The sequence below is a fragment of the Oncorhynchus mykiss genome, chromosome 7, assembly GCF_057628025.1.
Source record: "Oncorhynchus mykiss isolate SJ-2025 chromosome 7, ASM5762802v1, whole genome shotgun sequence".
Classification (NCBI taxonomy): domain Eukaryota; kingdom Metazoa; phylum Chordata; class Actinopteri; order Salmoniformes; family Salmonidae; genus Oncorhynchus; species Oncorhynchus mykiss.
The window spans coordinates 32,782,365-32,798,463 of NC_143028.1; the positions used below are offsets into that span (position 1 = coordinate 32,782,365).

The 16,099-nt window shown below is 43.2% G+C and overlaps 1 protein-coding gene across 2 annotated transcripts in view; it reads right to left on the bottom strand.

Moving 5' to 3' along the window:
• The window catches only part of LOC110527714 (copine-5), a 192,855-nt gene that overhangs the window by 118,548 nt on the left and 58,208 nt on the right, over positions 1–16,099 (bottom strand). Inside the window, exons 5-7 of one of the 2 annotated variants that reach the window (XM_036983206.2) lie at positions 15,778–15,817; positions 13,868–13,882; positions 13,488–13,564 (exon numbers count right to left, since the gene is read on the bottom strand). In XM_036983206.2, coding sequence (XP_036839101.1) covers positions 13,488–13,564; positions 13,868–13,882; positions 15,778–15,817 — 132 coding nt within the window. The remainder of the gene's footprint in view (positions 1–13,487; positions 13,565–13,867; positions 13,883–15,777; positions 15,818–16,099) is intronic. The other variant, XM_036983207.2, reaches the window with a different exon arrangement.

The following is a 16,099-nucleotide window of genomic DNA, read 5'->3' on the forward strand; positions in this document are numbered from 1 at the left end:
ATTATTTAAATAATTTACCCATCTACCAATATGTGCCCTTCCTTTGCGAGGCATTGGAAAACCTCCCTGGTCTTTGTGGTTGAATCGGTGTTTGAAATTCACTGCTTGACTGAGGGACAATTGTATGTGTGGAGTACAGAGATGACTTAGTCATTAAAAAATCATGTTAAACACTATTATTACATACAGAGTGAGTCCATGCAACTTATCATGTAACTTGTTAAGCACAACATCTCAATTTAATCATTTTTAAATGCAGGCTGTAACACAACTGAATGTGGAAATAGTCAAGGGGTTTGGATACTTTCTGAACTTCCTCACAACACAAGGAAAACATTGTATTCCTGTAAACTTCCATATAGAGGCTTTGATTGTATACCGCTCAATTGAAGCTGTAGCTGGGTCAATGGTGCCCAGGTGTGCAGTGGGCATGTCACTAATAACTAAAGAATACAATGTATTTAAGATATAACACATTGAAATTAATCAAGTCTCCTGAGTACTTGGGGCAGCTGAATCTCATCATGCATTCATTACTACTCCGTATTAATTACCAGTGAGTCTCTGTCCTCTCTCCAGACAATGACACAAGGAGAGGGTCTTGACGATAGATGTGGAACAGGAATAAATCAAGGCATAAAACTTCCTTCCCAGCAGAACTGTTTTGTTTACTCCTTCTCACAAATTTGCTTGAGCAGGAAAAAAATACCTCACACACTTGTCTGTCCAATGGCTTCCCTACTATACTGCCTTCCACCCTTCTTATTCTTCTGTTCTCAAAAAGCCTTTCCTCGGTTCCATCCCTCTCGCTCTTTCGCGCTCTCTCACCTCGGTATTTGATAAAGATTAACACAATGGCCGCTTCCTAACCGAATGTAATACATACCGGTAGTTATCTCAAAGTTAAATGCCGAAAATATGATATCCGCAATGTCACAAAGCAGAAAACAAACAACCAAAACATCAATAGCCACTACAATGTCAAAAATGATTTTGAGTTCAGTACCATTTCCTTGATTTTGCGGAACCGCAACTATGGTGTATCGACATTAGCTAGCTATCAATCTATCTAACATTACCATGCTAGCAACGCTAGTCAACATAGGCCCCTACAAGGTAATCAGCTTGCATTAGCTTGCTAGTATTAGCTACCTACCTAGCCAGCCTAGCAAAATCGAATCCAATGGAAACCGATGCAACCCTGCTGGCTAATGGCTAGCTAGATTACCAATGGTGACAACGAGGTCCTTATGCGATTTACGGCATCAATAAGCGCCATCGTCTAGAAACAGCTAAGAAAATACTGGTTTGTGAGCTAGCTAAGCTAGCTAGCAAGGTGGCTATGACAGTTACCAGTGTGCATGCACAAATGCATGATGGCACGTAGTATCAAAGTCAAGAAGGCAAGCAGAACAGACTGTCTCTCTGGGACTGGACTGATTGTCACTAGTTGTCATACCTGCTTAGTCCAAGATGGCATAGCAGTCAGATGTCCTCGTTTTGTCGTGACTCGTGTACATGTATATTTACAGCTTTCTTCGCATTCTTTTACATATTTTATATTCCAAAAACTAAACTTCAAAACACTCTCCTGCAACCCGCCTCACCAATTTAAAAATATATATATTATTTACCTCAAATCTGATATCCACAATAGAAGCAAGCCAGAAGCTAGCGTTAGTATTCAGCTAACCACGGTTGATGGTCATCAGCTATCTTTTAGCTCAAAAAGCCTTTGCCAGTTTTGTACTACGCGACTCAGACCAGAACATACCGGACCTATTTTTCTATCCATATCCCCGGATTTCAACCGAAAGCTCTGGACATTTACACCTGGACATCGCAGCTAGCTAGCTGCTATCTGAGTGACAATTGGCTTATGTTGATCCCGGAGGAAACATCAATTATTCCGGAGCAAGCCAGCTGAAGAGTTCCATCAGCCACTCCTAGGCTACAATCACCTATCCGGATTCGTTTTACTGCCGATGCGGAGCCCCACCGGGCCTTCACGAATGGACTACCAACGTTATCTGCCCGAGGCAGTTATCCAACTGGCCCCTCCGTCACAACGTTACCTGAATGCCCATCTGCGGCCTGCTAATCGTTAGCTGTCTTATCGGCTGCTATCTGAATAGGTCTATTGGACAATTTTTCTTGGGTCACTATAACTATATCTGTTTTGCCAATTGGATTGATCCCCTCTACCACACGGAACACCACTAATCTACCGACGGAAACGCACGAGGTGGCTAAAAACATACCTCCATCCTATGCTAGCTTGTTACCGATGGCCCGGCTAGCTGTCTGAATCGCCGTAACCCCAACCAACCTCACTACACACTGGACCCTTATGATCACTCGACTAAGCATGCCTCTCCTTAATGTCAATATGTCTTGTCCATTGCTGTTCTGGTTAGTGTTTATTGGCATATTTCACTGTAGAGCCTATAGCCCTGCTCATTATACCTTATGCAACCTTTCAGTTCCACCTCCCACACATGCGATGACATCACCTGGTTTCAATTATGTTTCTAGAGACAATATCTCTCTCATCATCACTCAATACCTAGGTTTACCTCCACTGTATTCACATCCTACCATACCTTTGTCTGTACATTATATCTTGAAGCTATTTTATCGCCCCCAGAAACCTCCTTTAACTCTCTGTTCCGGACGTTCTAGACGACCAATTCTCATAGCTTTTAGCCGTACCCTTATCTTACTCCTCCTCTGTTCCTCTGGTGATGTAGAGGTGAATCCAGGCCCTGCAGTGCCTAGCTCCACTCCTATTCCCCAGGCACTCTCTTTTGATGACTTCTGTTTCATGCATGTTAACATTAGAAGCCTCCTCCCAAAGTTTGTTTTATTCACTGCTTTAGCACACTCTGCCAACCTGGATGTTCTAGCCGTGTCTGAATCCTGGCTTAGGAAGACCACCAAAAATTCTGAAATTTTCATCCCTAACTACAACATTTTCAGACAAGATAGGATGGCCAAAGGGGGCGGTGTTGCAATCTACTGCAGAGATAGCCTGTAGGGTTCTGTCCTACTATCCAGGTCTGTACCCAAACAATTTGAACTTCTACTTTTAAAAATCCACCTCTCTAAAAACATGTCTCTCACCGTTGCCGCCTGCTATAGACCAGCCTCTGCCCCCAGCTGTGCTCTGGACACCATATGTGAGCTGAATGCACCCCATCTATCTTCAGAGCTCGTGCTGCTAGGCGACCTAAACTGGAACATGCTTAACACCCCAGCCATCCTACAATCTAAGCTTGATGTCCTCACTCTCACACAAATTATCAATGAACCTACCAGGTACCACCCCAAAGCCGTAAACACGGGCACCCTCATAGATATCATCCTAACCAACTTGCCCTCTAAATAAACTTCTGCTGTTTTCAACCAAGATCTCAGCGATCACTGCCTCATTGCCTGCATCCGTAATGGGTCAGCGGTCAAACGACCTCCATGCATCACTGTCAAACGCTCCCTGAAACACTTCAGTGAGCAGGACTTTCTAATCAACCTTGCCAGGGTATCCTGGAAGTTTTTTTAAATGCCTTCCTCACCATCGATAGCCTTGGTTTCACCATCGATAGCCTTGGTTTCTCAAATGATTGCCTCGCCTGGTTCACCAACTACTTTTCTGATAGAGTTCAGTGTGTCAAATCGGAGGACCTGTTGTCCGGGCCTCTGGCAGTCTCTATGGGGGTGCCACAGGGTTCAATTCTTGGACCGACTCTCTTCTCTGTATACATCAATGATGTCGCTCTTGCTGCTGGTGAGTCTCTGATCCACCTCTACGCAGACGACACCATTCTGTGTACTTTTGGCCCTTCTTTGGACACTGTGTTAACAACCCTCCAGACGTGCTTCAATGCCATACAACTCTCCTTCCGTGGCCTCCAATTGCTCTTAAATACAAGTAAAACTAAATGCATGCTCTTCAACCGATCGCTGCCTGCACCTGCCCGCCCGTCCAACATCACTACTCGGGACGGTTCTGACTTAGAATATATGGACAACTACAAATACAGTGCCTTGCGAAAGTATTCGGCCCCCTTGAACTTTATAAATGCACCTGCACTGTAATAGTCTCAGAGGTCCGTCAAAAGCGCAGAGAGCATCATGAAGAACAAGGAACACACCAGGCAGGTCCGAGATACTGTTGTGAAGAAGTTTAAAGCCGGATTTGGATACAAAAAGATTTCCCAAGCTTTAAACATCCCAAGGAGCACTGTGCAAGCGATAATATTGAAATGGAAGGAGTATCAGACCACTGCAAATCTACCAAGACCTGGCCGTCCCTCTAAACTTTCAGCTCATACAAGGAGAAGACTGATCAGAGATGCAGCCAAGAGGCCCATGATCACTCTGGATGAACTGCAGAGATCTACAGCTGAGGTGGGAGACTCTGTCCATAGGACAACAATCAGTCGTATATTGCACAAATCTGGCCTTTATGGAAGAGTGGCAAGAAGAAAGCCATTTCTTAAAGATATCCATAAAAAGTGTCGTTTAAAGTTTGCCACAAGCCACCTGGGAGACACACCAAACATGTGGAAGAAGGTGCTCTCTCTGGTCAGATGAAACCAAAATTGAACTTTTTGGCAACAATGCAAAACGTTATGTTTGGCGTAAAAGCAACACAGCTGAACCCACCATCCCCACTGTCAAACATGGTGGTGGCAGCATCATGGTTTGGGCCTGCTTTTCTTCAGCAGGGACAGGGAAGATGGTTAAAATTGATGGGAAGATGGATGGAGCCAAATACAGGACCATTCTGGAAGAAAACCTGATGGAGTCTGCAAAAGACCTGAGACTGGGACGGAGATTTGTCTTCCAACAAGACAATGATCCAAAACATAAAGCAAAATCTACAATGGAATGGTTCAAAAATAAACATATCCAGGTGTTAGTATGGCCGAGTCATAGTCCAGACCTGAATCCAATCGAGAATCTGTGGAAAGAACTGAAAACTGCTGTTCACAAATGCTCTCCATCCAACCTCACTGAGCTCGAGCTGTTTTGCAAGGAGGAATGGGAAAAAATTTCAGTCTCTCGATGTGCAAAACTGATAGAGACATACCCCAAGCGACTTACAGCTGTAATCGCAGCAAAAGGTGGCGCCACAAAGTATTAACTTAAGGGGGCTGAATAATTTTGCACGCCCAATTTTTCAGTTTTTAATTTGTTAAAAAAGTTTGAAATATCCAATAAATGTCGTTCCACTTCATGATTGTGTCCCACTTGTTGTTGATTCTTCACAAAAAAATACAGTTTTATATCTTTATGTTTGAAGCCTGAAATGTGGCAAAAGGTCGCAAAGTTCAAGGGGGCCGAATACTTTCGCAAGGCACTGTATCTGATTCAATGTATCAAACCTAATTAGTTAGCAATCAAGTGTGCTATTGTTGGGCTGGAACGGAAGTCTGCTCACCCAGTAGATCAGTGATCAGTCGAGTGAGGTTGGCCACCTCTGGTTTTGACAATTTTTTTTTGTTCACCTGAAATGATGCTTTAGTAGTAATAGCCTACTTGTTACTAAAATGTCTAGCCTTGACATACGAGTCAGCTTACATGTACGCTTTGGAATTATATGAAATAGTGTTGGTTCTTTGAAGTTGAGTGTTTAAACTTGTTTTAATTGTTAACTTAACTATATTTCAAGACGAACTAGTGTCGATGTTGATTAATCACAGATCACAATCCTGCAGCAGAGGGGAAGGGAATCTGTCTCTAATATGTCTGTGTTTCTGTGTTATATTCTCAAATGAACATGACCTTTTTGTTCAGGCATAAGCAATTCTTTCAGGATATCATCCATGTGAACCCATTTTCTAACTGATGATGGCATGCAACGCCAGTGCCGCCATAGGTCTATAGCAGTTGTTCCCAACACCAGTCCTTGGGTACCTCCAAAAGCACAAACACACCTGATTCAACTCGTTGAGGGCCTGATGATTAGTTGACAAGTTGAATCAGGTGTGTTTGTCCGGGTCTACAATAGAACTGTACTGTTGGGAGTACTCAGGGACCGGAGTTGGGAACCACGGTCCTACAGTATGATGGCAATTGCCTTATGGGCATTTGCAATGCACGCCTTGGCATTGTGCATCTGAAGTAGAGGATAGCTTAACACACACGTTGTTTACACGTTTCAGCCATGTGTCCTCTTATTTCTTATAATCATTATACTTGATGTTGCACATGCCTTGTGCGGAGATGAAATTGTTTATTGCAAATCCAACCCTTGTAATCTAGGCGGTGAAATGTCTGGAAGCAGGAGATAATGGGATCCTTAGCTTAAAACATACAACTTCTACTACCACCATGTTCAATGCCAGATACTTTTCTACCAGAAGGTCTGTGTGGTACTTGGAGGTGCCAGTGTGATAATGAAGATGATTTGCCTAAGACTACCACAACAATTACATTGTCTATGCTGAATGTGTTTAAATTGTAAAAGAAAGACAATAAGCAAAGCAGAGATTACCTTTTCATTTTACCCATGTTTACAATATCAACAATAGTCTTTAACTCTTTCAAAATTATATTATATATATATTCATACACTTTTGTCATGACGACAAGGTGAAGGTGCTCTCTACTTGAATGGCACAACAGTATCATTCAGACTGTCCAAAGCACAGAATATGACAACACTCGTATAACTGGGATGTCTCCTTTTATATCTGTAAAATAACACAGTAGAAGTAGAAACTGATGCTGCTGCAGCATTGCTCGTCTTCACAGTGGGAATCCAGTCGACATTTAAAAAAATAAAATGTTTTAACTAGGCAAGTCAAGACATAGGTGTCTTGATAGAGGTCAGCTGGTGAACCTACAGTACATAAGCAAATGAAAAGCACACCTGGTGTTAGAACTTCAGCATCACCTACACCATCAGGACACTTACGTGTTTGGTTGTGCTTAATTCATTCATATGTTTTAGTGTCATATAAAGATTAAATCCATTGTTGGGCAACCGATCGTCAACATATCAGGTTGTCCTATCCCATTGAGGCCTTTGTCCCATGCTGTAATATCCATACATTTCCCCCTCCTCTTATGAACAAAGTTATCAAATTATCATTGTGTTATCACACGAATATATGATAACCACTGGAGTATGTTTGGACAATAATGTCCTCCAGGCTATATGGATGTCATATTGTACAATTTGCATCTCCCCTTTTCATGATCATGGCTAGAAGGGATCCAGCTTTTGTCAAATGAACGTAATATTTGACACTTCATAGCAGATTAGGAGGATTTACGCAGCAGGTTAGGAGAATTAGGTCAAATATAACCTTTTATGTGTATTTGACAAAAGCTGGATCCCTTTTAGCCAGGACCCCTTTTCGGTCAAGATTTCATGGTTGCGTTCAAGACAAAGTCATTTTTAATGATCTGTTGTCAATGTCAGTAGGGTAGGCCTAGACTAACATCATATTAAAAAATATTCTGCCGATGTCGCTTCTCCAGTCACATAACGTGCAAGTTAGTAGAATTGCATGAAAGGTTTATTAAAAGGCAACATTTTTCCCGTGCAAGGGAAAGAAACATCTCTGATACAGCCTGTAAACGTATGCCACTCCACACTTATTAATAGCCAAAATTATCCCTATCCAATCTACTCATCACAGTAGGAATAGTAGTCTGCATTAGTCTGCAAATGCGATGTTAGAGGCATGCAATCTTTTGTTATAAAAGATCATTTAAAAAAAATTGCTTCCCCAAAACTTAACTCAAGCGACAACATGCTGATAGCTAGACAACAAGCTATTGAGCTAGCTAATTTTGGCTAACTTAGTGTTGATGTCAACACTTGGTTAGTATAACAGCGAACCTAAACTCAAAATCAATCAGACTTGATTTACCAGTGATGAAATTATCATAGCAAACCATGTATTGACAACTGTCTGGGTTCAGGTTTTGACGGGCAAAAAGTTTTCACTTTTCTGACAGTTCTGGAGTTTTTATCTCATTGGTGTCACCAATCGTGTTTCATGATTGCGGGGAATCTGTAAACCTTTTTTCCCCCGTTGTCTCTCCTGCCTGGTTAGAGCAGCCGAATACTCGACAGAAAATGACCGTGGAGATTAATCAACTAGCTTCAGGCACTGTTATCATGCAGTTTGGGGTAGCCACTCAGCTGTTGTCAGAATAAATAATGCGGTAGCCTTCCAAAATGGCCTCCAGGAGGCATTCTACTTCATCTTCAAGCCCTTTATATCGTAAAAAATCATTACATCTAAAATGAGCTTTTTGGTTTTAATTTAAGATTAAGGTAAGGCATAAGGTTAGCACTGCGGTTAGAGTTAGGGTAAGGTTTAAAATCAGATTTTAAGAAGATACATTTTAGAAATAAGCAGTTTATCCATAATTATGACTTTGTGGCTGTGGTAACTAGTGACAACTGACTGGAGTACCCATCTTAGCTAGCTAGCAGAGGGGTACAAAAGAGGCGGTACACAGATGCATATCTCATACAATTATATTTGGGTCTAGTCAATGACAACACGTGTTACAAAGTAAATACCTGTGTCAAATATATCTCATTGCATTACATGCTAGTGCATAACATCTATAGTTGTGTTTTTTTGCATAGGAAAGAGGAGTCACCCATCAAGCTTGGATACACATTTATGTAGCCTAGCGGTTAAAAACGTTGGGCCAGTAACTGAAAGGTCGCTGGTTCGAATCCCCGAGGCAACTAGGGCTGCAGTCCAAACTCAAAGTAGACACCCATTGGCCCTCAGCCCTTGAATGACATTTTACAACGTCACATCAGAGTGATTCTTAAATGAGAGTGATGGCCTTGGTGGAAATCTTGAAGTAGAGGTTAAAAACAACCAAACTAAATAAATTAATGTACCTAGCTAGCTAACGTAAACTCACCCCATTCCGTACAAATGTGCGCAACCGCAACATTCAAACGAGTCTACAAAGAAAACTAATGGGACTGTAGGGACTGTGTTGACTTCAAAATCGGGGGTGTGAACTAGGTTTCTATTCAAGCGTTGATCGACATGGTAATGGCTCTATAGTATTGGAGAAAAGTTTTTAAAAACTGACCCTCCGCTACATCTTGACATGTCATGTCGTAATGTACGCATAACGCAACTATTTCTGTCTTACAATCTCTCTCCACCTGGGTTCGAGCCCAGGCCTTGCCGCCACCGGCCGCGACCGGGAGGCCCATGGGGCGACGCACAATTGGCCCAGCGTCCTCCGGGTTAGGGAGGGCTTGGCCGGCAGGAATGTCCTTGTCTCATTGTGCACTAGCGACTACTATGGCGGGCCAGGCACAGCGCACAAGACTCTCACAAACACTATTGTCATGACTTCCACCAAAGTCGGTTCCTCTCCTTGTTTGGGCTGCGTTCGGCGGTCGACGTCACCCGCTTTCTAGCCATCGCCGATCCACCCTTAATTTTTCCATTTGTCTTGTCTTGTTTTCCTACACACCTGGTTTCAATTTGCCAGCAGCATACCCCCTTGCATACCACTGCTGGCTTGCTTCTGAAGCTAAGCAGGGTTGGTCCTGGTCAGTTCCTGAATGGGAGACCAGATGCTGCTGGAAGTAGTGTTGGAGGGCCAGTAGGAGGCACTCTTTCCTCTGGTCTAAAACGAAAAAAATTCCCAATGCCCCATGGCAGTGATAGGGGACACTGCCCTGTGTAGGGTGCCGTCTTTCGGGTGTCCTGACTCTCTGAGGTCATTGAAGATCCCATGGCACTTATCGTAAGAGAAGGGGTGTTAACCCCGGTGTCCTGGCTAAATTCCCAATCTAGCCCTCAAACCATCACGGTTAACAAATAATCCCCAGTTTACAATTGGCTCATTCATCCCCTGTAACTATTCCCCAGGTTGTTGCTGCAAATGAGAACGTGTTCTCAGTCAACTTACCTGGTAAAATAACGGATAAATAAAAATTCCCTCAGTATTAGACGTGCATATAACCCTCTGTTCCCCCCCATGTCTGTGTGTGGAATTGTTTGTTGTATGTGCTTGCTAGACTGGTTTGCGCTGGGTTATGTCAACCCACCTTCTATTTAGTGTTCTTAGTGCCATGTTTTTGTTCGCTGAAATAAAAGGCTCCTTTGGCTACCGAACTTCTGCTCTCCTGCGCCTGACTCCCTTACAGCCAGTTACGCATACCTATCAACAATGGTGTTCTTTGTTTTGCTCATTGACCCCCACAAGTGTCCCGTGACTAGTCTGAAGGTAACCCATAGAGATGAATGGAAGTATGGAGGTAGTTTTGTGCCATCAAAAATAAGGGGTTAAATATGTGTCCAAAAAACTAAAATATACACTGTATTTCCTGAGCCTTCAAAACCTGATTCCTTATGATTTATTTTTTTACTGCCTTTTTTGCAATTTATGAATGTGTTATTCAATGTGTTTCTATGGGTATAGGTAGTAGAGGCCAAATTCAATATATTTTTTTATACCTAAAGGGGTCCTAAAATTCAAAATCAAATAGTTAAATGATCCATGGTATGACCATCTTAAAACAATTCCATACTGTACATTAGCTTAAGCCAATGGCTTGGACTTTTAGAGGTTTCATTTCAAAGCCTCCTTCAGATTCTTATTAGACATGCAATGTCTGTTTTAATAAAGCAGCTGTATACTTGGAGTGGGGGGGGGGGGATGATGTAGTGTTGTACTTGAATCATGAAGTAAGCAAACAAACTCCCACGATTGCCACTTTGACTCTCGTCACACATTCTTCTCCCCATCTCCTCAACTAACCACCTCAAATCACACTCTTCATGCACTCCCACTCGTCCCCACTTTCACCCATGTCACATTCTTATCCCCTCTTTCAGTTCTGTCATATAGGCCCCAACCTAATCTCTTGTGGACAGATCTACATTAACATAACTGGTTCATCTCAGCCTATATCGCCCTTAAGTCTCTAGAGTTTTTGTTGGTGACGGAGACACGGATTACCCCAGAGAACACTGCTACTCCTGCTGTTCTATCGTCACTTGATTAGTCCAAGAGCATCTGGTCATCGCGGTGGTGGCACAGGGCTACTCATTTCTCCTGTGGAGATTTTATCTTTTCCCCCTCTCTCACATCCTCATTTGAATGTTGTCACTGTCACTTGTCCACTCAAGCTTTACATTGATGGCATCTATCGCTCAGCGGCTGGAGCGTTCCTCAATGAGCTTGACACCTTGATAAGCTAATTTCCCGAATATGGCTTACCACTCATCGTAATGGGTGACATAAAACTACATCTCACTACAACCCCCCCTTCGTGTCTTTGATCAATACTTTGTTTATTTTTCTCTCCCTCCCGCCCTCTCTCCTCCAACCCTACCCACTCAGCCGCTATCCAGATGGTCATGCACCATCGCAACCTTTGCTCTCTCTCTCTCTCCTATCCTATCATCTCTTCCTTCTGTCTCCTGATTCTGCCTCTATGACCCTACTCTCCTCCCTTTCCACATCCTATGACTCTCACTGTCCCCTTTCCTCCTGGCTGGTTCAGCCATCCCCTCCTGCTCTGTGGTTTAGTGACTCACTCCGAGCTTACAGAATAGGGCTGCGGGCAGCTGAGAGGTCATGGCGGAAAACTAAACTTACGGAGAACCTTCTATCACTTTAAATTTCAAGCTTCTGCCTCTAATCCTCCCTCCTTAATCCTCAACCTCCTCCCCCTCCCTTCTCCCTCTCCATGGGCAACTTTGTTAATCACTTTGAAAAGAAGAGACTTCTTTTGCCCCCTCTCTCTCCATATGCAATCTGGCAACTTGTGATATCCAATCGCCCAAGAACCTGCCCGCTCGATCCCCATCCCCTTCTCCAGACCATCTCTGGAGACCTTCTCCCATTCCTCATCAACTCATCCCTGACCACTGGCTTCATCCACTCTGACTTTGAGATGGAAAAGTCGCTCCCCTCCTCAAGAAATGAAGACTCGACCCCTTTGACGTCAACTACTACAGACCAGTATCTTCTTTCTTTTCTTCCCAATACACTTGAGCGTACTATCTATTGCTAACTCTCCCGTTATCTCTCTCAGAATGATCTTCTTGACCCTAACCAGGGGCTGGGCATCTCAGGCTCTGCACACTCTTGGATTGCATCCTACCTGGGAGGTCACCTACCAGGTGACGTGGAGACATCTCAGCTTGGATATCGGCCCACCTCCTTAAGTTCAACATTGAAAAGACAGAGCTGCTCGCCCTGCCGGAGGAGACCTGCCCGCTCCAAGACCTCTCCATCATGGTTGACAACTCCACTGTGTCCCCCTTGTAGGTGTAAAGAACCTTGGCGTGACCCTGGTCAGCACCTTGTAATTCTCTGCAAACATCAAAGCAGTGACTAGCTCCTGCACGTTCCTCAAATTGGAACCAGCGCAGGTCCTAATCCAGACATTTGTCTTCTCCCATCTGGACTACAGTACTTCAACCCTGTTGGCTGGGCTCCCTGCTTGTGCCATCAAACCCCTGCAACTTATCCAGAATGCTACAGCCCACCTGGTGTTCAACCTTCCCAAGTCACCCAACTCCTCAGCAAACTCCACTGGCTTCCAGTTGAAGCTCGCATCCATTACAAGACCATGGTGTTTGCCTACGGAGCAGCAAAAGGAACTGCCCTTCCATACCTTCAGGCTATGCTCAAACCACACCCCAACCCGAGCACTCTGTTCTGCCACATCTGATCTCTTGGCCATTCCACCTCTTCGGGGGGTCAGCTCCCGCTCAGCCCAGTCAATGCTCTTCTCTGTCTTGGCACCCCTAAGGTGGAAGCAGGACAGCAGAGTCCCTGCCCATCGTCCGAAAGCGTCTGAAACCCTACCTCTTCAAAGAGTATCTTAAATGAATCCCAAGGTGCTATTACTACTAATTGTTGTAATTCTGGTTCAGCGCCTCGCCCCCTTTCTCTAATGACAATAATTTGTCAGAACGAGTACAATTTGATTTATTTTTGTTTCTTTCTCTCTCCTTCTACTTCCCTCTCTGTTTATTTCAAGTAATCTTCTTTTCTCATTCTTTTTCCTTTGTATGTCTTTCTGTCCCTTTTCTGTCAACATAGTCTCATTAGAATATGTAAAAAAAAATACATTTAAAAAAAGACTCTACAGGAGTAAAACATTCTGTCTATTCTCATTATCACACAATGACAACCAACAGCCTTGAAATGGACCCAGCAGTTTTGGGTAACAGCAGGGGGTCCCGGCAGGTAGGTACTTTTCAGGCAGGTACTTCAGCAACATTAGGGGTCCAGAAAAACAATCCCAACTGACACAGGTGGAAAACAAGGCTGTGTGACTTTGCCACAACAAGAGCAAAAGGTAACAACAAGCAAATTAGCGGGGATCAGAAATTTCAGTACCATGGACAGGCGTTCACCACCACAGAACAGTGGACAGCGGCCAACTTTTCATCCGTAATGGTCTCATTTAGGACAACAGCGGTTTGAAAAAAAGTTATGATATTATCAGAGAGACTCACCCCAGTGGTTTCTCCAGTCGACTGGCAGGTGACCCCACGATCTCCCCCAGGGTACAGAACACTTGACCCAAGAAGTCCTGAGAGGGGGAGGAGAAGGAGGGAGAGAGAGGGGGGAAGAGGGAGGGAAGAAGAGACAGACAGGATGGAGGAGGTATAGGGTTACAAAAGGGAAACAAGGGGAGAGGGGAAGTAAACAGGGATGAAGGGAGTTGGGGAGAAGATTGGACAAGGTGATAGCGAGAGCGAAAGAAAGGAGGGAGGTAATATACTGAGGTTATTAAAGTGTGTTACATGCATTACAGCTGTGTGTGTTTTCTGTATCTAGCTAAAATATACTATAGCTACAGTACTAAAAGAAAAGGAAAGAGGCAGAGACGTACGTTGAGATCAGAAGGCTTCCAGAGGGCAGGGGAGAGCAGGCAGCAGGGTCAACAACAACAACAACAGAACACATCATGTACACACAAACACTACAATACCCAGAACACCTAGCACCACTCAAACCAGGAAGTGTAGCAGGAGAGAATACAGATTAGGTGTCATATAAGAGCTGTAAAAAAACATCCGGGAGGAATAGAATTCATGAAAATCATGCAATTGGAGATATGCAAATCTTCTCTTTGTATGCAAATGCCTCAAATAATCTGTTAGACTGTTTTGATCCAACAAGTCTCCCCAGCGACAGAATGTGAAGATTGTTATCCTCTTATTAGCAGTCAAATAGTGACACGATGATTCACACATCCTGTTTATCCAATTCAAATGCACTAAAGCATTTCATGATCAATTCTAGTCTAGTTGAGGACACAGAAGGTACATTATTCTACAACAGTAATCATCTGCATATGAATGTAAATCCTGCACCAAAGCAGTGGTGGAAAAAGTACCCAATTGTCATACTTGAGTAAAAGTAAAGATACCTTAACAGAAAACGACTCAAGTAAAAGTGAAAGTCATCCAGTAAAATACTACTTGAGTAAAAGTCAAAAAGTATTTGGTTTTAAATATACTTAAGTATCAAAAGTAAAAGTATAAATCACTTTACATTCCTTTTATTAAACAAACCAGATGGGATAATAATATACATATACATATATATATATACATATATATTAAGGATAGCCAGGAGCACACTCAGACATCATTTACAAGCGAATAATTTGTGTTTAGTTAGTCAGATCAGATCAGAGGCAGTAGGGATGACCAGGGTGGTTCTCTTGAGAAGTGTGTGAATTGACCCTTTTCCTGGCCTGCTAAGCATTCAAAATGTAAGTACTTTTGGGTGTCAGGGAAAATGTATGGAATACAAAGAACATTATTTTCTTTAGGAATGTAGTGAAGCAAAAGGAAAAGTCGTCAAAAAAATGTAAAGAGTAAAGTCAAGTACAGATACCCCCAAAAAACTACTTAAGTAGTACTTGAAAGTGTTTTTTTACTTAAGTACTTTACACCACTGCACCAAAGCCTACCACCTTATCCTCCAATGGAGACGTTTCTTTACAATTGCCCAATTGTTATTTTGCACTGGACCCAGGCATACTGAACATACAGAAGGTTTGCCCTACTGTATGGTCACGGAGCCATTGTATGTACTTGTAGTAACAACCACATTGTATGAACAAACAAAAAGGTTCATAACATTTTCATGCTGTATATTTGGATACCTGGATGGTTCTTTGGGGGGGAAAGGGGGGATACCTTGTCAGTTGTCCAACAATGTATTCAACTGAAATGTGTCTTCCTTCCGCATTTAACCCAACCCCTCTGAATCAGAGAGGTGCGGGGGGCTGCCTTAATCCACATCCACGTCTTCGGCGCCCCGGGAACAGTGGGTTAACTGCCTTGCTCAGGGCAGAACGATAGATTTTTTACTTTGTCAGCTCGGGGATTCGAGCCAGCAACCTTCCGGTTACTGGCCCAACGCTCTAACCACTAGGTTTGCATAAATCCATGAAGGTAGTTTGTTGACAGAACATGCAACATGTAGCAGGCACAACTAATCAAACCATGCAACTTCACGATCAGACCAGAGTCATAGATAAGGAGAGTTTGGCCAATCAGAGTGCAGGATTCTCATGTTTCATCTCTCTGGACATTCCATCAGTTGTCCATGATGAGTCCTACGCTTCTAGCCCTGATCATTTTGTTCAGGAAATTCTGTTAACTTATATTGATCAATGATAACTTTGAAAAATCAATGGTTTCAAGTCAGTGGTGTTGATTATTGTTGGGAGTATTGGCCAATACCTGTTCATCTGTGTCTGTAGGTCTGAGAGGGTGTGTCACTCACGTGTTTGGACAGGTCTGGGCTTTTAGAGTCCACATCATATCTGGAGGAGAGATAGGTAACACAGGTTACATGTGCGTGTGTGTGTGTGAGCGAAAGAGAGAGCGAGAGAGAGAAGGAGAGAGAGAAAGGGATCTCTAACGAGGCCTCTGGTAGATGAACTTTCTCCGTGGCTCATTACTGACATCCATATAATCCAGCGTTTCCCAAAACTCTGTGTTCGGGACCCCAAGGCATGAACGTTTCACTTTTTTAACCTAACACTACAAAGCTGATTCAAAATGATCAAAGCTTCATGATTAGTTGATTATTTGTGTAGTGCTAG